This window comes from Artibeus jamaicensis, unplaced genomic scaffold (genome assembly GCF_021234435.1).
Source record: "Artibeus jamaicensis isolate MK-2021 breed Jamaican fruit bat unplaced genomic scaffold, CSHL_Jam_final contig_466, whole genome shotgun sequence".
Classification (NCBI taxonomy): domain Eukaryota; kingdom Metazoa; phylum Chordata; class Mammalia; order Chiroptera; family Phyllostomidae; genus Artibeus; species Artibeus jamaicensis.
This window is the reverse complement of record NW_026521844.1, coordinates 6,902,849-6,929,249: the sequence shown is the minus strand read 5'-3', so window position 1 is coordinate 6,929,249 and position 26,401 is coordinate 6,902,849. Positions and strand designations below refer to the sequence as shown.

The 26,401-nt window shown below is 33.7% G+C and overlaps 1 protein-coding gene across 5 annotated transcripts in view; it reads right to left on the bottom strand.

The window, feature by feature from the left end:
* ROBO1 (roundabout guidance receptor 1) overlaps positions 1-26,401 on the bottom strand; it is a 407,976-nt gene that overhangs the window by 75,828 nt on the left and 305,747 nt on the right. For all 5 annotated transcript variants that reach the window (XM_053667254.1, XM_053667258.1, XM_053667255.1 and 2 more), the window contains exons 7-8: positions 5,691-5,815; positions 2,906-3,077 (exon numbers count right to left, since the gene is read on the bottom strand). In XM_053667254.1, the coding sequence (XP_053523229.1) occupies positions 2,906-3,077; positions 5,691-5,815 (297 nt within the window). The remainder of the gene's footprint in view (positions 1-2,905; positions 3,078-5,690; positions 5,816-26,401) is intronic.

Here is a 26,401-nt window from a genome sequence, read left to right as displayed (position 1 = left end):
TGATATATGCAAGTTGCTTTATAAAACTGGAATTATAAATGTGTGTGCAATTCTATGTTCAATTTTTTCTGCATATTTATTACATTGATCATTGTCAAATTCATCACATGATCTTCACAACCAGCACTTAATAGCTGTAATTTATGTAAGAAACTGTAAAAACTTTTTAGGTTATTCTAACTTATTTAGCCAGTACCTACATGATACATATCTTAGACGGGGTAGGAGTTCAGACTTTGAACGAGACAACCCTAATGTTGAATTCTGAATTAACCAATAATACACTGGTTCTTTCTTTCTTCTTCGTTTCTCCCACTCATATAAAACATATCTGGCCTGCCTCTACTGTGTGTCAGATTTTGGAGATTACTAGGTACATATTTAACTTATAGAAACACGGGTCCTGCTCTCAAGAAACTTCATGTCTAATGGAGATTACAAGTAAATAAACAGAGAAAATAGGAAAGTATAAATGCAATCTGCAAATAGATAGATGATAGGTGGGTAGGTAGGTAGGTAGACAGACAGACAGACAGACAGACAGACAGAAAGCAAGCAAGCAAGCAGGGGCAGGGGCACAGTACCCATCTTTGAGGACTTAGAGAATGCTTTCAGAAGGAACAGAAATTTCGAGTCAGTAAAAACAGTTCTCACAGAAGTCATAAAACAAAGGAAAAGCACAACACACATAAAAAATTAGCACATGTGAGCAACACAATATCCGGAGATGAGCCTGTGGAGGTGAGATCATGAATCACAAAGCATATTAAGAAATATAAACTTAATCCTGAGAGGACTGGGAAACAAATTAATAAAATTAATGTATTAAAGTTAATGCAGGATATTTTTCAACTTCAAACTAGTATCTATAAAATCCCAGCTAATATTTTACTTACAGACAAAATAATAAATGCTTTTCCCTTGAAGTTGGGATCAAGAAAAATATATCTACTATCACCAGTTCTACTAATTTTATTGGAAATCACAGACCATCTACAAGTAAAAGACCATGTACAAGTAAACAAGTAAAAGACATAAAAGGTAAAAAAGATACAAATATTGAAAAAATGTAAAAATAGTTTTCTTTGTGGGTGACATATTTTGTTCATAGGCATTTCAAAATAATCTACCTACAAACTCTTAGAAAGTGAGTGGATTCAGCAAAGTTGCTAGACACAGACTTAATATACAAATTCAAAGATACATCTTATCTTAAACAATAGCATAATGAAATTTAACATATGTAATCATCAAAAATCATAAAACATAATAGGTATAAGTCTGCTAAAATACATGTAAGACATCTATCCTGAAAACTATAAAACATTGTTGAGGGATTTAAAGATCTAAATAAATAGAGAGATATATGGAATATACCATTTCCCTAATTTGAAAGACTCAGATTATTAAAATATTAATTCTCCTTAAAAATAAAATAATTTAAGTAGAATTAAAATTTAAACTCAGATTTTTTGTTTGTTTAGGATATCTGCATGTATGTAGATAGAAATTAACAAGTAGTTTTTAAAGCTCATAAGAAAATGTAGAGGACTTCTAATAGCCAACTCAAGACAAGAAACACAAAGCTGGAGACTTCACTCCCACTCTGTAAGACTGGCTGCAAAGCCACAACAATTAAGGCCAGACTGGCATAAATGGATGGATGGAGCAGAACAGACTCCATGCAATAGAGGGAACAGACAGAAGTAGGTCACACACTGATGCTCATTTGAATTGTGGTTAAAATGTCACTGTGATTCCGGGTAAAAAGGACAGTCTTTTCAATAAATGATGTTGGAACAATTAGTATCTATAAGGGGAAAAGGGAATTTTGATCCTTATTTTATACCATACTCAAAAATTAATTTAAGATAAATAAAAATCTTAAACCTCAAGAGGACAGAGAATAAAGCTCCTAGAAAAAGACTTAGGAGAACATTTTCATGGTCTCAAGATAGTACAGGAAACTAAAAGCGTCAACTTAAAAAAGAAAAAATAATGCACTGGTCCTCATTAAAATTTGTTACTTATACCCTAAAATCATCATTAATGAACAAGTGGAAAGAAATGTTTATAATACATATACTTAACAAAGACTTGTATCTGTAATATATGAGAAAAAAAGTAGAGAAATGAGTACATGCAATCACCAAAAAGCAAACCATGAAAACTGAGTGCACCAACAGAATTATACAGATATATTTAGTTTTATTAGTAAAAGCCTTAAATGGAAAACTATCTATCAATAGAAGAATGCATAAATAAAGAGTGAGCTATTTATACAATGGAGTACTATATAGCAATAAAAATACATGTATGTATATGCCTACATACATATGTATATATATTTAATATATTAACACTTACACATACTTTTTGTTTTCAGATTATTATTACTATTATCCATTTAATGGTTTGGAGATTATCTCCATTGCTGTGTCATTATAACAGATTTGGCATTAGTTGATCATGTTTAGGAGGGTCGATAAAAAGAAAAACAATCATATTATTAAGAAACATTATTATCGTGAGCTCTGAGTTGAATTTTCAAAGATTCGATTATCTTCTTAATTTAGAGGAAACAGAAAGGATATTTTATAGTAAGAGACTTTAGAACAGTTTTTTAAATTTTACTATAGCATAATTTTACTTCAGTATAATTTTTCCTTTGCATAATTGCCATGCTTTTGTGATTCTGACTTGATGCTAGAAATTTAAAGTACAGTCAAGTTAAATTAAGAATAAGTTTAGGCTTAATCATGTATTAGCCTCCTCTTCAGCTTTACACCAAAATTGCTGGTAAGGATACAAAGTTAAAAATAAATACATTTACTGGCACTCTCATTAGACTTGGAACCAAACTTGGACATTTTGGACACAGTCGAAATAAAATGTTCTACTTTACCATCAGTGACTTCCAAATATGCTTTTGTGATGATACTTCCAGCAACATTCAAAGTCTGGCAGATATAATAACCAACATCAGATCGCTGGACACTAGTAATAGTGAGGTCACCAGTCTGGGAGACAGAAAAACGGCTGGATGACTGTGGTGGCTGGTACGAAAAAAGCAGATTCTAGAACACAGAATTTGGGGGAAAAAGAATGACAATAGGTTAATTGCTATTTCCCATAATTTGGCATATGTATGTATACATATTCATAAGTAGATATCTATTCATTCACATGCATATACACACACCACACCACATGCATATGTGTACAAATAAGGTAAATATTCTTTCATGCTCACATATATAGGTGTACATACATAAGCACATAAATATATAAAGTTTAATGATCTAGGCTGAAAAAGAATTATTAAAATTCTAAATAAATTCTAAATATTGGTTATACTTTTATAATCACCAGTTGCCAAAAATACTAGAATCAAAAGGATATTAGGCATCCTTAGAGTTAAATGTTTTATATACTTAACCAAAGCAGTCAAAAGCTTTGCTTCATGTACATATGACTATCAGCATTATAAACACTAAGTCTTATATAACAAAATTAAAGTTTAAGCATATTCTGACAAGTTCAAGAATATCATTTTGGCACCATAATAAGTACCTCTGCTAGCTTTCCATGATAAAAGTTCAGTAACTTCTCTCAAATTATTACTACTTTATTTTTTCTCTTTTTAAATGGTGAGCATATAATGAATTTAAGAATGTATAATGAAATACCACATGACCTCACCTATAACTGGAACTTAGTCAACAAAATGAACAAGCAGGGAAAATAGAACCAGAGACATGGAAAAGAGAACAAACTGACAGTGGCCAGAGGGGAGGGGGAGGGGGTAACGGGGGAAAGAAGGGGAAGGGTCAAGTCAAAGAACATGTATAAAGGACCCATGGACATGGACAGTGGGGGTGGGGGGAAGATTAAATGTGGGAAGGGCTGGGTAGGGGAGAGCAATGGGAGAAAAATGGGGATAACTGTAATTGAATAACAATAAAAAATAAAAAATAATTATAGAGCTTTATTTCTGCAGTAAATGATCTTAAGTACAAAGTAAAGACAAGCTATGATATTATTACTCTTGTGGTACAAATTTATGAATCAAAATATAATATTTGTTAGAGGGAATATATATTTTATGACAAATTACACACCACTTCATTCACTCATGAAATAAAAAATAATACCATTTCTTCTAACAAAATAAAGCTGTTCTTTTTTAAAAGTTTACTTGCCTTTTAACACATATCATTTTATAAAGGCTTGACAATTATTCCATAATATTATATCCAATAACACATTTTTCTAAAAGTTGTGTCATTAAAACAAACCAAACCAAATCAAAATTATCTTGAAATTTTATATAAAATTTAAATAAGGAATAGTTTACTAATAAAATTAAATGCATCATTAAAATCTTATTTTATTACAAAGAACTTCCAGTGGATTTACTATTATAGCTATACAGATTTTCTTATATAATATACTTCCAATTCTTCCTGCTCTACTAAAATATTTTGTTTTCTCTTGTCTTTAATTTGCTGTCAGCAAGTTTCGTCCTTTAAGACCAAATGGAATGTGTTAGAATCAACCAAGTTACCAGAACTCAAATGACGGCCTACATATCATAATCAAGTTGATATTTGCCTACGAAAGGAGAAATGAAAATAAATTCAATGCCACTGCCTACAAAAAATTCCTAAGTCAGTGAGCAAAATACCCACATGTCACCTATGAACACGGTGTAAGCACAACAGTGAAACAGCACGTCCACAGTTGGTGTAAGCAGAAAGTAAAACAGGTTAGGACTATGTATATTAAAAATGGATGAACATTTTTTTAGAAGGATTAGGAAAAAAGGAAATATTCCCTTTATTGAAAAGGCAAGTCATGAAGACAAAAGAGGACATACATTTTAAAAGCACTTAAAAGTTCCCTATTATTTTAAAAGTGAAATTGTTTCAACATTATCTTTTCATTAAGCTGAAGCCAAATAATGAACTTGGAGCTTGTAAGGTTCTATATACCTTGACACTATAGTCTAGTGTCAAGGCAGGATAGTGTCAAGGTATACAGAAAATTATGGTTTATAAAATGTTTAGAGAGTATGATCTGATAGTAAATGGTGATCACATAAGACAGTTTTCAAAGAATTAAGAGTACACTGAGCTATATTTAACATGACATCTATGTTTAAGAAATTTTAATATTGTTTCATTAAACATTTTGATTGTTACATGTATTACATGTATTTCATATATATATGAAATGAAGATGACACTGAATAGTTACCATCCCTGTGTTAAATGTGTATACATCTAATTTAACATATAATTACAGACATCTGTAGAATAGAAATGATAACTAATTGTTGAGGAAATTTTTTTTAAATGTCCCTGAACTGGAACAAAAGGTAAATTTTATGTAATAAGACCATCATTATTCTATATATCACCCTGTGCAACAAAAGTAGGCAGAAATAACTGCTTTGAGAATTAAAACAATGAAGGAAATTTTGTCTGAAATTTCCTCTCTCTCATTGCTGAAATGTTCTACGAAACTCAGAGATTTTACAATTTTCTTAGTGCTGACAGTTGTATGACTAAATTATATATATACAAAATTACATATACTAATGTATTATATATTAGATTGGATATACATATATAATTATAATGATGGCACTCATCTTTGCTGATTGAAATAATATACCAAACTCATACCTGACTCCCCTCTCTCCTCCAAAAAATAGCCGGCTGAGGATTTCCAGTTGCTTCACACTGAAAAGTTACAGTTCGTCCCAAGGCAACAACCTGGTCCCGGGGTTTCACGACAAAATGTGGAGGTTCTAAAGGAGATGAAACAAATTACACTGAATCAAAAGCATGCAGTTTTTGTCTTAATTTAGACAATTTGCTGATATCCCAGTGCTTCTGTTATTTTATACAACTCATCATGTACAATAGTGTGTAACGTACAAATTTACAACCTGAATTCAACTGATGCTACACTGTTAAATGCATAATTGCAAAATGGAATTGAGTTGTTTTGTGGGGAGATTTTTTCATTACCTAAACTTCTAAGATTAACCTCCATATAAAAACAATGTCTGAGCAACAATTTGACCCCTTACATTCTCCATATACCTGAAATTTGCATGAATAAATATCTTTTTCCATTTAGAGCTGCTTAAAGGTGAACAGACTTTAATCATATAAAAACCTTCTGATGTAGGCAGGTCCTAAGATTTAACTCGAAAGCTCCTGAAATGCTTCCATGCAAATTATAACCATTTGAAATCCTCCGTCCAATTACTTGAACAAAAATGAACTTAAAGCAATAGTGGAGTCCCATGCCGCCTTCATTTACATAGACAAGGGCATGTTCAAACAGAATGCATATGGAAATGAGGGCAAATTTGAAACATCTGCTCATCCTGACATTATAAATACTGCCAGCTTTGTCCAAACTGTTTGATTTACATGGACTTAAAATGGCCACTCCATCCAGCAGTAAATAGAGTGTCAGAAAATTGTGTCAGTTACGCTGAGAGCAATGGCAGCTGAAAACACTAGGTTGCTGATGGAGTCACTCCTAGGAAAAAATATGCTTGTTTGGACTGGGCTTTATGCTTGGAAAAATGTGCATTGAATACAACTCTTTTTACCTACTGTTTACATGTCTCACATTCATTTCTTATCAACTGTCTGAAACACCTAATTATTCTCTCTTGTCTTAGTCCAAATTGAAGTGAATGTCTTAAGCCAGACATTTAATGGTTTATACAGGATAGGGTTCTTCTAATTCACTTTTAAAGGCTGTTTCATTGTTTCTAACATTATCCCTAAAAGTACTTTTAGTTACTTATGTCAGTCATTTAGGATAACTCTATAAAATGAATATGAATAAAAATCACATTCATATTATTCTTATAAATGTTTATACTCTGCTCACAAGAATGATTTTTTTGTTAATGAAGGATTTGAAGGGGTATTTTTCTCTAGCTAAATATTTTCTCTTCAATCTAAAACATATATACTAATATTTATATCTCATATATAAATTTTATAAATTTATATATATATAAGTAATTCCTTAGAAAAAGGGATATGTAAAACAACTAGCTGAAGATTACATGGTGGCAAAACTGAAGAAAGCAATTAGCTCTCTTAACTCCCTCTATACTCCCTTTTTATTTTTAATTGAGGTTTAGTAGAAATTATACCATTTGACTAGAAAATTATAGGAGACCTGAAAAATCAGGTCAAATGCCTTCAAAAGTCCTGTAACTTACAGGGAAGGAAATACAAAGCTAGGAGATATAGTTTAGGTTCAATTTGGTAAGGCTGAAATTCTTCCTTATAATTTTTTAAAACTCTGATTGTAATTGAATGGTTTACTCATGAATATAGCAAACACTGTTATTATCCAGGTATAATAAAAAGCATATGCATCATCACTTGGGGATTTTCCTCCACACACAGCCATACAGGAGCATTTAATTCATTCATTAGGGGTTGAAATAATTAATGTAGATATCAGAGAGAAAAACTGAAATGGCTGACTGGAGAAAAAAAACTTAAAGCCAGAAGAGACTTTAATTTGTTTCAATAAAAAAATAACAAATGATTAATTAAATGAATGGGAGAATATGACTTTGCAATATGCAGGTCTTTTGGTTAGGAAAATATAAATGCTTTAACCACTTAGGCAAGTAAAAACTTTGGGTGGTCTCTTTCCTATATATCTTAGAAGCATGTCTAATAATGTGTGCCAGAATCCCTGTTCCTTTTATAAAATGCCAGTTCTCTTTGAACTTCAGAGACCTATCTGGGAACAAGGGACAGAAACCCCAGTGCTAACTACATCTATCCTGCAGCAATCCTTCCACACAGGATATTTGACTGGAAATGAATTCACTCTATTTTATAGGCATATTGTCGAGCCAACATCAGCAGTGACATCAGCCACAGAGCATGTCTCAGAAATAGAACTAAAAAAACTCCCTGTACACATATGTCAAATATCAGATGCAGATATATTTCTAAAAATGATTTACGTGAGTTAAATATACCAACTTATCAACCTATCTTAATCACCTATGTTTAGATGGAGAAGACCATTCATAATATGCATGTACTTAATATTTATGATGATGTTGGAATTTTTCAAGGCTATAACATTTCAACTTTTATAATTAAAAATACATAATCACATTAGTACTGTCACATATGGCTAGTGTTGAAAATTTAGAAAATGAGACAAGCAAAGAAAAAAGCTACCTATAATTCAATCATGCAAATTGGACTGTATTGTTTAAAATAGTCTCTTACAATATCACTTAATGGCTATTTAATAATACTTATATAATTATTTAACCAATCTATTAGTTTTAAACTTAGCTTGTTTCTAATTTTCACTATTAAAAACAGTGGTAAGATTAACATCCTTCTCGATTACATTTAAAGTTATTCCAACTGGCACCGTCTCTACGAGGGCACTTTCCTCTAAAGCCTCACAAATACTGAGCATCAATATCTTATCCAAACTGAAAATGGAATCTCCTCTTAGTTAGCATCTTTATGTCAGGGGCATTAAACACTTATCTTTGTATTACCTTGTCACAGATATCCTACTTGTTGAGGAGACTATGTCCTATCTTTTTGATTTCTAATTACCATCGATATACTAAAATTTTATCTATGTCTCATATATGTTATAGATATGTTTTCCATTTTGCTAACAGTCTTTTAAATCTGGTTAGATTCATAATATATACATAATATGTAAACATTCAACTCCATTCTCATCCTGTACTCTTGTCTTTATTTTTTATGTGTTTTAGTCATCTATATTTGTGTATATACAGCAGCCTATAGAAAGTTATTTTTTCAAATAGCCTATTATTTTATCACCATTACTAAACAATCTGACCTATCTGTATTAATATAAAGTGACACTTTTATAATATTTGTGCAGCTTTTTAACTGAAAAAAAAAAACTAAGGAGATACTTTTAGGGTCAAAATTATTTTCTGGCCTAACACTTAGCATACCCATGGACAATCCTCCAAACATGGTGTCCCAGCATCCCTTTAAAGGGTGAATGGGCCTTCCCCAAGTCACTGAGCATGAAGGTACTTGAAAACCTAATGACTATTTATACAAGAACAAATGTTTATTAAAGCAAACTTTAATGAAGTTTGGACACATCATGTTGTTACTTCTTACACAAAATGAAGTGAATCTGATGTATAAAAAATGAAAATGAGTGCAAAGAACTTGAACTGCAAAGTTACCCACCAACAGGACTTTTAATGACTATTATTGAATGACAATTATAAAAACTCAGACAGACATGAATACATACACATATTTTGAACAAAAAAGGTCCAAATTGTTCTTTGGGTACTTAAGTTGGTTTGTTTATATTAAGAGATATAAGTTGAAATAGAACTTAACCAAAATACAGGCCTACCACTTAATTTTTGTCTCATTTAAGGAGGAAAAAATAAAAGGATCAGATTACATATCATTTAATAATACATAAAGTTAGCAACCCCATTACCTTCACTCTTTGTCAGTTACCCATACTTCCTGCAGACTTTATTCTGTGCAGTCTGTCTGTGTGGCCAATGACAAGTGAAACATGGAGGCAGACTGGTTGAAGGACATGGAAGGGTATGGATGGAAAGGGGAAGAGAAGTTCCAGTCACAGTGACACGGTGATTAGAAGATGGCCAATAAAATGTCAACTTACCAGACCCAACTAAAACAAAAAAAAAGAAAACATGGAGTAAATAAAAATAAAAAACAGAAAACAGAACAGAAAAAGTAATTTAACAATGATCTTCCTTTTAAAATAAAATAAAGAACATATTAATATTTGGATGCATGGCTTATACTGTTCATGAATGAATATATTTGTTAGCATTTTAAGTATAATCATGAATAATTTAAGAAAGATAGAAATGGATCTTAAAATCTCTTCAATGATTAAATGGCAGAGCTACAATGGATGACAGCTATAAAATTATAAAACACTTCCCAATGGCTTTACATTTTGCTACCAGATGACAGGGTTAGATAACTATACGTGTAATGAGTTTTGAAAACACTATCCATTTTAACTCCTAATGCTATATAGATTAGAAATCAAGCATCCTAATCAAAGTTAAAAAAGTGTTTAATTCTACAACTCCACCCCAGATTAATTTTTTAAAGTTTCATGCTACCAATGATATTCTATTAAGCCATGCTTTTCATACTTGAATAAGCGTAAGTTTATCTGTTTAAAATACAGACTATGATTCTATAGTTAGGAGTATGGCCTGAGAGTTTCATTTCTAACAAGCACCCAGGTGCTGCTACTGTTCCATGACCACAGGCTGAGTAGCAAGATTATTACAAGGTGTTACATTTAAGTTCTTGCATATTTTTAATTGAAAAGAAACATAAAACATGTGAATATATTATGAAAACTTTATAACAATAATAAAAGTCATAATCACATTACCTGTTTTCCATAATAAAACATTGGGCATTTTAACATATCAACTAATACATATTTTAAATACTAGAAAATAATTTTTTTCGCATTTTCAGAAGCAAAGACAATTACTACTGTCTAATGTAGAACTTTCTCACAAAAGCCCAATATATACCCACAATACATTTTACTCAATAATCCCCATGTAGGCAAATCAAAACTAAAGACACTTCATCTGCATTCCTGTAGTTTAAGTTAAGAACTATGCTAAGCACTGCAGTTGTGAAACAGTGAAGTTTTACAAGAAACAAAGGTTCTCGTACCTATTGTTAACACTTGCACAACACTTACAAGGAACTCAGAAACACATTTTAATTCACACATTCCCTCCAACATGAGTGAAAATAATTCTTTATTTTTCACTCAAAAAAAATAAACTTGAAGCATAATTTTTTCATTCACTCAGGCAAGAAAAGGGAAAAAAATTATCATTTACTCAAGCATAATGTTTGTAAAAGAATCAGCTTTGTTATCTCAATTTAAAAACACAAAGCAAATCAGACTTGGTTCCAATTCTTGAAACCTCAAAACAATGTCTTTTAAATGACAGAGAGAAATACTTAGAAACTATGGGAAGGAGAACCTGACAAACTGTAGCAACAAAGTTTTGCTTCGAAAAAAGCAAAAGGTATAGGATCATATTTTGGGGTGATCTGAAAATAAATTTTATCTAATTAGACTCATACATTAAAAATGAAGCCTATTTAAAATTGAGAGATTACGGGAATGATTCCTGAACGTTTTCTAGTTGTATGATTTCAGCACTTTAAAATTCCTTAAATATTTCGAAAATACCCAACATGTTAAAGATAAGAAAATTATGGGACAGCAGCTCATTCAAAATTTAAAAAGTACTTTTTCCTTGTTTATAAGTTTTTCCAGCAATTAAATTATAAGGGTGGAATATTTTATTAAAACCCAGTGTGTTTAAGAATTTCGAGTTAATGACAAATAATAACTGGAAAATATTTCATAGTCTATTAAGGACACTAAAAGTTATCTAAGAACAATGTCTAACATAGAAGCTTCTAAAACATAAGTATTTGAGAGAATCCTATTTTGAATAACCATTTTTAACTTTTAATAACCATGACTCTCAGGAAATGATTCCTCTTATCCAAATGAAAACCTGCCTGTCACAAGTGACCCTCCTTTCCAGTTGTTCTAGTTTCAGTAAACAAATAAGTGTCATCAATATCCTGCACATAACATCCTTCTGCTCCCTTGAAAGAAACTATCACCCCAACTTTCTCTTCTAAAATATGAATGAGATAAATTTCTTAAAATTTTTCTCAGGTGTCCCCTTTCTCCTTGTTCCTGTCATGGTTAGGTCAAAGGATTTTCTTTCCATGCAGAGTCAGGGCCTTCCCCACAACAGGCAGTGCCTATCAGTGTCTAGTTAGGTATGTGCAGAACAGTCTGTGGGAAGAAGAGTCATTTGGATCCCGTTCACTCATTATCTACTAAAGTCTGTGATTTGTGAGTGGTTTCTCTCTTCCCATCCTCATAACTCTTCCCAACAGCTTTTCTTTCTGCTATAAAGGCTAGGAACACTTCTATCACAACTCCCTCTTCCCTCTAAGAGGAAAAGGCTGTCTTTCTCTATCTCTAATAAAGCAATAAAACTCTAAAATTTTAGGGCTGGAAGTGACCTTAGAACTTGTCAGTATAACCCCATCCTCCTTGCACAAGAAACGGAGAACCTAAATTGTTAAATAACTTTCTCAAGGCCACAGACGACTAACCAAAGCCAGCCTTTCGGGCCTCTTGCCGAAATCCAAATCTCTATGCATTTTCCCATTACTTATTTAATCAGTTTGGGAAGAACTATATGCAATAGGACACAAAATCTTTTTGATTTTACATTCAAATAATATCTCATTACGTTAAAATATTTTAAGAATGCTTAGTTATTGTTTTAAAAATACATGAAAAACTACTAGGTAAGAAGAATGCAGACTTAGAGCCTCTTGAAAAGGGGTTTGTTTTTTGGTGAAATAACAATAACAAAAACACAATTATTTTTTACAGGTGAACCAGTTTAAACCCCAATACTTGAAACCATTATAAATTGAATAAAGAAATAATCTTTTGAAACACGAAAACAAATGATAGTTTCACCAAATTATTTTAAGGTAAATATGCTAAAAGGAAGGTAAAAATAACCTTTGAAAATAAATATATTTTCAAGAGATTAAAATGTACTATTTATTTTTTAAAAAAACAGACATATGATGCAGATTATAATCCGTCTCCAATGACAACCCTAATTTTCTTTTATACTGAAGTGCTTTAAGAATGGGAAGTACTGAGACTTCCGCCAAGATGGAGGTTTAAGGTGGAGGTGCCGTGCCTCCCCCCACAACCAAGTTTAGGGACAACTAAATATTAGCATCAGAAAACACAACCAGAACACGGAAAACTGAACTTTTCAGAAGTCCGCTAAGAACAAATTCTTCGGCCCGACCGGTAAGGGGCGAAACCGGCGTTGGGTGAGGAGTTACAAAGGAGTCGACCACGCGCGGAATCCAGACGCGCGAATCCAGTCGCACGGGTTCCAAACCCAGGATTGGACCTAGTGAGCGACCGAGCGGCCCACCGGGTGAGCGACTACGGAGGAGTCCGTGGGGAGGCGGTGGCAGCGAGTTGACTGTGGTTGCCTGGTTGACTGTGGTTGTCTGGTTGCACGCGGGTGAGGGAGTGATCGCTTGGACCTGCGGCGGCAGCGATAGACGGTGGCCCTGGTGGCGATAGAGGGCACCGCCATTTCCCTGCTCTGACCACGCCCCCACATACAGCGTCACAACCCAGCGACCTGGGAATCCAAGGCGCCGCTCCTCCCACTTAAAGGGCCAGAACAGACCAAAAATGTCGCAGGAAGACCTCAAAGCCCCAGAGATAAATCTAAGTGACGAAGAAATAGCAAATCTCTCAGACGCACAGTTTAAAACACTGGTCATCAGCTTCCTCACAGATCTGGTGGACTATAGCCACAAATTAGAGAAACATATGAAGGCTAAATTAAGGGAAATGAATGGAATTCCACAGGAAACCCATAGAGATGAAAAAAAAACTGGGACTCAAATCAATGAAGTGGACCAGAAGGAAGAAGAAAAAAATCATCAATCAGAAAGGAATGAAGAAATAAGAATTCAGAAAAATGAGGAGAAGCTTAGGAACCTCCAGGACATCTATAAACGCTCCAATATCCGAATTATAGGGGTACCAGAAGGGGGAAAGACACAACCACCAGTGGAAAAACTATTTGAACAAATAATAAAAGAAAATTTCCCCAATCTGGCAAAGGAAATAGACTTCCAAGAAATCCAAGAAGCCCAGAGAGTACCAAAAAAGTTGGACTCAAGAAGAAACACACCAAGGCATATCATAATTACATTAGCCAAAATTAAAATGAAGGAAAGAATCCTGGAAGCAGCAAGAGGTAAGGGGACAATCACCTACAAAGGAGTCCCCATCAGGCTGTCAGCAGATTTCTCAAAAGAGACCTTACAGGCAAGAAGGGGCTGGAAAGAAATATTCCAAGTCATGAAATCTAAAGACCTACAACCAAGATTGCTTTAAGAATGGGAAGTACTTTAAGAATGGGATGAACTCTCTAATAGGAATTAGAGAACTTGCCAGAAGGCTGAATTTGTAAGAAGCATACCGTTTTCACTCAGATTATATTTTCATGGGGGACGAGGGGAGAAGTGTTATAGTAAATCTAAATATATATACACACATTTATATAACATATAAATTATATAATTACAAAACTCCTGTTTTTTGTGATTAAAAGAGAAAAAGAGAGCTTTCATTAAAATGATTAGAGATAATACAATTATTATATCCTTGACTAATAGTTTTTTTTAAAAACTGTTCAAAAGTTTGAGAAAGTTTAGCCTTTCTTTCTTCTCTATCAAACATACACACACTTAATATGAGAGATTTTCTTCCTCTTTCTTCCTCTAGAATGGCTCCAGATTATTTAATGACTTTGATATCTTCTTTCTAAGAATATACATTTTCAGACATTTCTCCAAGGAGGACATAAAGAAGAGTCAGAGACACATGAAAAGATGCTCAATATCGCTTAGCTATCAGAGAGATGCAAATTAAAACCACAATGAGATACCACTTTACACCGGTCAGGATGGCTATCATAATCAAAGCAACAAACAACAAATATTGGAAAAGTTGTGGAGAAAAGGGGACCCTAATCCATTGTTGGTGGGATTGCAGACTGGTACAATCACTATGGAAAACAGTATGGAATTTTCTCAGAAAAATAAAAATGGACCTGCCTTTTGACCCAGCAATTCCACTGCTAGGATTATATCCTAAGAACCCTGAAACACCAATCCAAAAGAACCTATGCACCCCAATGTTCATAGCAGCACAATTTACAACAGCCAAGAGCTGGAAGCAACCTAGGTGCCCATCAGTAAATGAATGGATCAAAAAATTGTGGTACGTATACACAATGGAATTCTATGCAGCAGAGAGAAAGAAGGAGCTCCTACCCTTTGCAACAACATGGATGGAACTGGAAAGCATTATGCTGAGTGAAATAAGCCAGGCGGTGAAAGACAAATACCATATGATCTCACCTTTAACAGGAAGCTAAACAACAAAACAAACAAGCAAGCAAAATAAAACCAAAGACACTGAAACAGAGAACAGGCTGACAGGGACCAGAGGGGAAAAAGGAGGGAATTTCAGGGGACAAGGGGAATGGTTCACAGGAACTAGTATAAAGGACACATGGACAACAATTAAGGGGGATGAAAATGGGAGAGAGGTGGAGAGCACTGGGTGGGGTGGGCTGGGCTGGGAGTAAAAGACAGAAAACTGTACTTGAACAACTATTAAAAATAAATAAATAAATAAATGTTGATACATTAAAAATGAAATGCATTTCACATATTTATTTTAAGTATGTGATTGAATTACAACATTGACAACTTTCATAATTTTTAAAAAATGTGATGCATTTTAAACAGATGGTGATGCTGAGCTCTGTCATAAAAATGCTTAAATAAAAAGTATTTTAAAAAAGAATATACATTTTTCAGACCATAATTTCTATGTATAACTAGGATAAGATAAGAGAGAAAGGAAGCAAAAAAAAATGGAGCAAGGAAAGGTATGAAAGAAAGAAAATAAAGGAGGGAGGAAGAGAGGGAAGGAGGAAATACTCATTTTTCTATCTGTCATATTCGGGAGATGTGAGTCAAAAAGATGATAAATGTTTGAAAAAATTATACAGAGGCTGGAGGAAGAGACATTTTTTTGGTCTGAGAAAATAAGTTAGCTGGACAGATACTTAAGTCTTCAAATTGGGTCTAATAAATACAGGAACCAGCCAATCTTGATAATTACTTTGGCCCGAAGAGAAGATAATGGGCCTAAATAGCATGAATGACTTAAAGAAAGTACAGAGGAGAAGCAGTTAACAGTAAAGGTCACTGAACCATGAATGGGCTGCCAACCGTGATGTCTCCAGAGGTCTTTAAAAATGGGATTTATTTATATCCATTTGGCCACAACAGTTTAGCTATAACCCTGTCTAGTAAAGGAACGGAGCAGCTGACTTAAAGTGTTTTCTACTCTGTGATTTTAAGAGTATGAAAATTCAGAACCAAAGCAGGAGAACAGAAAGATTCTTTTTAGTTAATATTACCATAAGTTGATGAAGTAGTTCATACACATAGCTTTTATGATAAACCCAAAAGATATCAGAAATATTTAAAGAAAGTAAAATACTTGCATAATTGGTACTATATTATGATTTAAGATTGTGGTGTTTTTATACTGAGAACTCAATTTTGGAAGATTAATGGTAATCTAAGTTTATACTTACAAGTTACATAAATGTTGAGATTCTTCACTGCTAGCTTTGGCCATACAACTATTTTAAAATGTAATGACAGAAGATTGGGTCTAAAATAATTTAAGTATTCTATATTCCTAGCATGACTCTATATAAGATTTCATAGTTAAACAAACTACGGTAGACTCAATCCTACTTGTAAATATCAGAGAACAGCAGTTTTCCTGAGCAGGTTACAAATGAAATTACCTTGACTAAGGAATTTTTCTGCTAGTTTTTACATATTAATTTTCATTATTAGTAGCTAAATTCTAATGATTCCTTAAGTCAGTGTGATTTTTTTTTCATTTTCACATATAGTGCTTTTTGAAGAGCAGGGCTCAATCAACAAATATGGCAGACTAGAATTATAAAAACTACATTCCAGCCCTGGCTGGTGTAGCTCAGTGGGTTGAACGTGGGCCTGTGAAGCAAAGGGTCGCTGGTTCAATTACCAGTCAGGGCACATGCCTGGCTTGCAGGCCAGGTCCCCAGTAGGGGACACATGAGAGGCAACCACACACTGATGTTTCTCTCCCACTCTTCCTCCTTCCCATCCCCTCTCTCTAAAAATAAATAAATAAAATATTTAAAAAAACACATTCCAGAAGAATATGAATGGAGTAAAAGTAGTAAGCGACAAGATTTTGGTAGAAACACATTTTTATTAAAACAGAGGACCCCCTCAAATTTTCAAGCACTAAATCTATCTACATTTGAACTGACAAAAACCCAGTCACTGTTATACTAGAGCAATTATAGATACTCATGAGTGATCATATCTCTCACAATTAAAAGCCCTTAGAATATTTTAATACTAAGGTATGATTTCTTTGGGGGGAAAAGATGGAGTTTAACATAAAAGCCTGTCATTATACCTTTCAACTTTTCAGACATTAAAATAGAGTAATTAAGAGCAGCATTTTTAGAATATATTTAATGGAGACATCAAATACTATGAACTTTTCCCCTCCACTCAAATATTCCATTATTCCCTTATGTAGATGTAGATGGTTCTGCAGAGAATTCTGGTTGTGACAACCTATAGGGGGTGGTGTCTCTGGCATCCAGAGAACAGAGACTGGGATGCAGATAAATATCCTATATTTAGATGGCTCGTAAGATGGCTCTCCACAACAAACCACTGCTTTGTCAACAAAGCACTGACATCCAACCCAAGATATCAATGGTGCCAGGAATAGGAAAACTTGCTGTAGATTATCCATTCAGTCTGAGGTTTAACAGCATACTAACAAATAATTACTTCTCCCCAGTACAATAAAAAGTGTATTGCACAATCCTAAATTATCAGAGGTACTCACAAATAGTTAACATTCTTCCTCTTTTCCAGCTGTTTTGAAAAATGTGGCCACTTTACCAAGAAGTAGTTAGTAAATGGTGCAGCTTAATTATTTGCCTACTAAAGAGTCTGAGATTGAAATACAACTAACCATCAATCGATGCCAAATTGTATGACACTTGAATAGAATCTTGGGAATCATAATTTTGATGGTACTATTCCCTAAATCAATTTAGAAAACCAGAAACCTAGATCTTTTCTCTCCCTCCTCCTTGAGATGCACAGTCCATCGTACAATTCCATAGCTTTTATTTTGTAACTATTTCTTCATTCTACGCACCTGTTTCTTTCTCTACTGCCACCCTCTGGCCCAGTTATTCAATAGGGCTCACCTGAACTATCGTTAGTGCTTTCATCCAATCCAATTTCACAGTGTAACCAGAGTAATTAAGAACAAAACTAAACTAGTAAGATTATAGTGCTTTTTTGCTTAAAATCTTTTAATATTGTCCTACCGCTCTTAAAAGAGAGAACAAAATCCTTAACATGGCCTTGCTGTGCAACTCCTCAGTGTGTTCTCTTATTGACTCTCCTCCTGTCTCCCCACCTAGCCCCATAGGTCTTCTTTTAGTCCTTGAGGAGGTCATGCTCTGTCTTACCTCTGGTTTTGTTCCTGCTTCATCTTGGGATCCTCCCCCTTCATCTATCTAATTATGCTCACGTTACCTCTTGACTCAAAAAAACAAAACAAAACAAGGAGCTCCCTCTACATTTGATCATATATATTATCAGGATGCCACCTTAATCGTTTTCCTATAGCACTCCTACTCTAAAATTAGACATTTGTGTGTAATTATTCTATAAATGTCTGTTTACAAAACTAGCTTATACGCTTCATGGTAGCAAGTACTTAACCATTTTGTTTGCCAAAATGTCTCTGGAACTTACCAAGTTGAGGACATTATTCACATTGTGAATAGCTGTTAAAACAGTGAACAAATGACAACGACCTTCTTGATGTTCCCATTGCCCAACTGAAAGAATTTTCTCTCTTCCTGGCTTGTCTAAATCCCCACAAATAGACTTTTACATTCTGCTGATACTGTAGATATTTGTGTATATTGCTTGCTCTTATTTATGAGGCTGTAATAAGCTTCATTAAGGCAGGCTCCATGCCTTACTAGGTCACACATCATGTCAGAAATACGAGATTGGAATTCAGGTCTGTACTGCTCTTAAAATTCTTGTTGTTTTCACTGCATTTCATGACCTGTTTGTTTAAGCAAAAAAGTTAAACCTTATACTAATATAATTTTGTTTCTGAAATGTTTTGGATCTACCACTTACATAAAATAACTTTCAATAAAAAATATTTCTATTTTCCCTGGCTGGTGTGTCTCAGTAGGTTGGAGCATTGTCCTGTAACCAAAAGGCTGTAGGTTCAGTTCCTGGTCAGAGTGCATGCCACCTCTGGTCTGCACATGTATGGGAGGTAACCAACTGATGTTTCTCTCACATCACTGTTTCTCTCTCTCCCTTCCTCTCTCTCTAAAAGCAATGAAACAATGGCCTGAGGTGAGGATAAAAAATGAGTTATGGAGATCCGTTTATGATAAAAAAAACTCTTAACAAAATGGGTATAGATGTTAACTACCTTAACTTGATAAAGGCTATGTACAACAAGTGCACAGCTACCATCCTGGTCAATAATGAGAAGCTGAAAGCTTTTTCTCTATGATCAGGAACAAGACAAGAATGCCCACCTTAACCAGTATCACTGAACACAGTATTGGAAGTCCTAGCCATCGGCCAAAAAAATTAAAATAAAAAAAAGGCATCCAAATTGGAAAAAAAGTAAAACTGTCACTATTTACAGATGACATGATACTATGTATAGAAAACCCTGAAGAAGCCACCAAAAATTAGTAGAATAAAAAAAGTTAGTAAAGTAGCAGGATATAAAATCAATATAGAGAAATTTGTCATCTTCCTATACACTATTAATAATCAGAAGTAATTAAGACAATTCAATTTGCACACGTATCAAAATAAATAAATTTAACCAAAGAGGTGAAAGACTTTACTCTGAAAACAATAGGACATTGAAGAAACAATTTGAAGAGGCCACACATGAATGGAAAGATATGCCATGTTCACAGAGTAGAAGGATGGATATTGTTAAAATAAACATGCTACCGAAAGAATCCCACAGATTCGATGCAATTGCTATCAAAATACCAATGGCATTCTTCTCAGAACTAGAACAAATAAATCTAAAAATGTATATGGAAAAACAAAAGACACCAAGTAGCCACAGTAATCTTGATAAAGTGGAAAAAAATTTATATATCATGTTTATTATTCCAAACTATACTACAAAGCTACAATAATCAAAACATTATCATATTAACACAAAAACAGACACATAGATCAATGGAACAAAACAAGGAGCCTACAACTAAAACCTCACTTATGTGTTAAACTAATCTATGACAAAAAAGGCAAGAATATACAATAGAAGAAACAATAATCTCTTTAACAAGTGTTGGGAAAACTGCATAGAAATGTGCAAAAAGTTATATTGGACCACTCTCCTGTAGCATACACAAAAATAAACTCAAAATGGATTAAACACTTAAAAATAAAGCTGGAAACCATAAAATTCCTAGGGAAAAATACAGGTATTAAACTACTTAACATGAATCTGAGTAGTATCTTTTTGGATATGTTGCTTTGCACAAGGAAACAAAACAAAAACAACAAAAAAGAACTTCATCAAACTAAAAAGCCTCTAAAACATAAAAGAAGTCATCAACAAAACAAAGAACCTACTGAATGGGAGAATATATTTGCAATTGATATATCCAACAAGAGGTTGGTATTCAAAATATATGAGGAATTCACACAACTCTCAGTAACCACCACAAAAAAATACAAATGACCAACAGACAGACATATAAAAAGATGCTCACCATAACTAATCATCAGGGAAATATAAATAAAACCCCAATGAGATATCACCTCACACCAAGCAGAACAGCTACCATAAAAATAGTCAACAAATAGCATGTCTGCAAGAATGTGGAGAAAAAGGAACCCTCATGTATCATTGGTGGGGCTGCAAATTGTTGCAGTCACTATGCAAAACAGCATGGAGGTTTGTCAAAAAACTAAAAACAGATCTACCATATCATCCAGCAATTCTACTTCTGGGTATTTATCTAAAGAAAATAAAATACTAATATGAAAAGATATATGCATCCCTCTGTTCATTACAGAATTATTTACAATAGCCAAGATATGAAAGCAACCTAGGTGTCCAGTGATAGATACGTGTGTAAAGATGTGATGATGCACACACAGTAAGAAGAACAATGGAATGCTATGCAGTGATAAAAAAAATAAAATCTTGCCATTTGCCACAATAGGGGTTGATCTAGTGGGTATTTTCCTAAGTGAGTAAGTCAGACAGAGAATGACAAATTTGACAAATACCATATGATGTGGAATCAAAAACAAAACAAGCAAAACATACTCATAGAAACAGAGACCAAAAGGATGGTTACCAGAGGAAAGAGAAATGGAGGAATGATTTGAAAAGGTAAATGGGAAAATAGTGAATAATATTGTTTTAAGTTTGCACAGTGACAGACAATTATTAGAATTAGAGGGGTAATATCACTGTAAGGTATAAAAATGTCAAATTACACTTGAAACTAATATAATTAATATAATACTGTATACCAACTTACAAAGTATACTTAAATTTAAATAAATAATTTATAAGCAAAATCAACAAAATGAATATATAATGGCAACCTGTTAAACAGGACAAAATATTTGCATCTCGTATATTTAATAAGTGCTTAATATGCAAAATATATAGAGAATTCCTACAACTCAATAGCTAAAAAGCAAATGATCTGATTCAAAAATGGGCAGAGGACCTGCACAGATACTTTCCCTGTGAAGACATACAGGTGGCCAACAGATGTCTAATACAATGCTCAATTTTACCAGCTATACCAGAAATATAAATCAAACTACAAAGAGATGTCACCTCACACCTGTTCAATTGGCAACTATCAATAAGACAAGAAATAATACCTGGGAGAAGATGTGAAAAAAAGAGAGATCTGTACACTGCTGGTGGGAGTGTCACTTGGTGTAGCCACTGTGTACAACAGTATGGAGAATCCTCAAAAACAAAACAAAACAAAACCCTGCCGCCTGATCCATCAATTCCACTTCGGAGCCTTTATTCAGAGAAAACAAAACACTGATCTAGAAAAGTTATTTGTACCTCAGTGTTTCCTGCAACATTATTTACACTAGCCAAGCTAGGAAAACAAGTGTCCGTCGATGGCTGAGTGGATAAAGAAATGTGGTATTTTATACCATGGAATATTATTTATCCATTAGAAAAACAGGAGAATCCTGCAATTCGAAACAACGTGGGTAACCTAGAGGCCACTGTGGTTAGTGAAATAAGTCAGACAAAGAGAAATCTATATGGTCTCACTAAAATGTAAAGTCAAAAAACAAACAAACTCACAGATACAGAGAAGAGATCAGTGATTGCTTGAGCCAGAGGTGGGGTGAGAGTAAAATGAGTAAAAGGGGCAAAGGTACAAACTTTCAGTTATAAAATAAGTAAGTCATAAGGATGCTGTATACAGCATGATAACTATAGTTAATACTACAGCACTGTTTGTTGGAATAATTGTTGAGAAAAAGGAACACTTGTACACTGTTAGCTGGAATGTAAAATGGTACAGCCACTAAGGAAAACAGTATGAAAAGTTCTTTAAAAAGTATGGAGAGCTACCATGTGACCCAGCAAGCCCTCTTCTGATTATCAACTTGAATTGTTTGAAAACTTATTCATAAAGATGAACTCACACCTATGTTCACTATAGCATTATTCATGATAGACATGGAACCAACTTAAGTGTTTTTCAAAGGCTGGCCAGTTAAAAATGTAGCACATGCATATAGCACAATATTAGTCAGCCATAAAAAAGATGAAATATTGCCATTTGCGACAACAAGGATGGATCTTGAGAGTGACGTGCTAAGTGAAATAAGTCAGAAAGAAAAGAACAAGAACCATATGATTTCACTCATGTGTGAGATATAAATAAAACAAAAAGCAATGAACAAACTCATAGACATGACAATGGTGCCGTGGTCGCTAAATAAGGGTGTTGGGAGAGAATTGAGAGGGTAGAAGGGGCAAATACATGGTGATAAAAGGGCACTAGGCTTTGGGTGGTGAGCACATGATGAGTGAACAGATGATGTATTATAGAGTTAAAAACCCTTGAAAATTACATAATGTGATTAACTGATGTTAAACCCCAATAAATTTAATTTAAAAAGAGAAAAGTTGCTAAAAGAATAAATCTTAAAGTCCTCCTCATCAGGAAAAACAATTTTTCATAACTATATATGATGATGGATATTAACTAGACTTATTGATGTGATTATTTTGCAATACATACACAGTCATTATGTTGTGTACCTGAAACTAATATAATGTTGTATATATTAATTATACTTTAATAGAAAGGAAATTACTTAAATGTACCAATCATGCATTAATATATTAAATTAAGATGGACACAAAATTATTCTGCTCATATTTGGACCGTTTTTTCCCTAATCAAAAGGTTTGGGGGAGGAAATGACTCATGCCATATTTTATTTTTTCATAGAAAAACAATATCAAAATAGCCAATATCATGTCTGAACAGTTATGTGCTGCAACCTTTTAGGACAACCACTGTAAGTGTCAAATGTATGTAGTCAAATATCAACATGTATGTTCACAGTTTGCTACACAGTATAAAGACGTATCTGACCTCTGTGTTCTCATCTGTAAATCTGACCAAAGTAAATGATTTGGAAGCTCCATACACATCTAATATTCAAAATCTCAGCACTCCAGTACAGAAATTTATTATTAAACATTTATTCCCGAGAAAATCAAATCAGGCCAAATCTATTTAATAACAATTACATTTAGTAATTTAGTACATTTGGGAAAAAAACATCTATATCACTGGGCCAGCAAAACCTTACCCACTTCTATGCAGAGGAATAAATCAGAGTGAAGCTCAGAACATAATGGAAGGCCCATGATTTACTAATGCGGTCCTGTGTCATTATTTGTCACAGAATCTTCTTATGTATCCATCCATCACTTTTCGTACCTGACTATTCTACTTATTTCTTCAAAAACTTGCTTGCTTGGCACACACATTAAGAGAGTGTTTCAAATTATTTGTAGGTAAGCCATGTGGCGAATACTTTTCCTTTTGAATAATTTTTAAGATACATCAGTTTGTTTGAAATAACTGAAAGCAACCCAAACCCTTTATGAGTAAATGAATGAAATTTCAGAGAATGTCACATCTTCAACAGTCATGAGGGTTAAAGTGGCTATTTCTGAAAGACTATAAGAATAAAAGAAGTTCTTTACATTGTCCTTCCCACAGGAAAAAAATAGAAAAGAATTATAGGCCATAATGCTGCTGGGTCTCAATCAAATCAAATAACATTAAAGAAAAAAAAACCAGCAGGAGTGGAGCTCTGCATTCTATTTAGGCTCCTGGATCAGAACAGTTAGAAGAGGGAGCTGTTCTCACAAATCATTCTCTTGTTAAAGTCTGTAGTGGGCCTTCATTAAACCTCTTGGCTGATGGCATTTTACTTTCAGCCAGTTTACAAAGGGCTCAGCTTGGCAATATTGATTCTTTAAGTCTCTTCACACACTGACTTCTTGGATTTTCTTTTTACAATCATGAATCTCTTTTCCTATCAGCCCTTCAAACTGGCTACTAATTTTTTAAAAAACCATTATTTTAACTACAAAATAAACAACAGCAACAAAAAAAATCACAAAAAAATCTGCAACAAATCCTACAAGGGGGGGCTTTTTTGAATAAGACTTTTGAGTTTAGCATTACAAATAGCAATATATACACCAGAAGGTGGCAAATAAATATAACATTGTGATGTGTGTACATTATATCAACATATTGTAATTACCAATGAATATACTATAATTACATACACAATTATATTATTACAATACATAAGCTATTATATAAACAACTATAAACATCTCCCAACCCCTGAAATGCTATTTATTAGAGTAACACTGATCTTACTAGGCCTCTGTGGATCCCTGCCATATGACGGGGTGAATCATTCCCTAAAGAACTGGTCGACTCTATCTTGTCAGAGTCTGGCAAAAATGTCACAGACATAGCGAGGTTCTTAAAGACATCTAGTAAAGCTTTGGGGGGTGTACAACGTGTGTTTCATCACAATGTTGATGAACCTGCAGTTCTTAACCGGGATCTCACATTGTAGTAAACTTCACTTGAACCTGCCGAAAGGCCCCTGACACTATTAGTTTTGGCTTTGAATCAAATAACCACATTAATGGCCAGAAACAATGTACTATTATACTGCCAACTTTTCTGAAATCGGCAATTTAAGCAAACTGTTCCAACGAATGATTTAAATGAACTCTACATCAAAGACGGGAAACTCAGAACTGAAAGGCCCAGCTTTTTCTCTCGTTACTTCTTTTATACCTGGGTATCATACGAGCTCGGAAAAGTCATATGACTCTTCCACAAAGATCTCATATGCTGATAGGAAGCTGAACATAGCACACCCTGGGTATGGAAACCGCAAATTTATAAAGGAGGCCTTCTTCCCTCCATAGCTTGTTTTTTGAATATGGGTTTATTAAATCTTATGCCCTAGTACTGGCAGGAAAAGCTAAAGCATGCAATCTTGTTTTACTTTTACCTAAATTTTAATTTTACATTCTGAAATAGTTACTTAGTGACCCATAAAAAATAGAAAAAATCCACACACACATGCAGTATGTTGCAGTGTAGAAGATTACCATGTGATTTGGTTATCTTCAAAGTTGTTACTTTACATCTTAGAAAATGGTCCAAATGAACAGATGCACATTCCTTTTAATGGATTATGCCTTTCATCCAATTTCAAGACTATTAAAGTTTTAAGTTATATGGAAGTTATTACTGGGGACTATCTTAGAACCAAATTATTTTTATCTCCAGTTAATTTAATTGTTCCAATATATGAATTATATTTATTCAAGGAACAGTGAAGAAATTCCATATTATTGATTCTATCAGGAAATTTACCAGCATTGAACATACCAGGAGGGATAATAATTATGTTTAAAGATCAAAGGAAGTCATGTTAGTTATGAATCTGTTTAATTTAAAAAATCCTTATTTGGGTCTGAAATACATATATATATATATATGTATGTGTGTCGTATTTTTAATGAAATGCATATGTTGTGTAATATACTTCAATTATCTCCTGTTGCCTGAGGTGACTAGAAGAAAAAAGGACATATTTACCATGGTAACAGAAATCTTGAGATCTGTGGTTTATTAAAAAGTATTTATTGTATGTCTATGCAAAATATTTTGGGAGATGCACAGATAACTCAGATCCTAATCCTTTCCTACAGAGAGTGATGGGCAAGAAAGAGCACTGCAGGCAATGAGGTCCTCATTCTGACATACGATGCTGCTGAAGTGGCCTCCTCATCCCTCCCCTTTATGTCATCATTGCTTCTACTTTTATTGAGCATCTCAATGCTTCAAATAATGTACTAAACATTTCCTATATATGAGCTCATTTAATCCCCA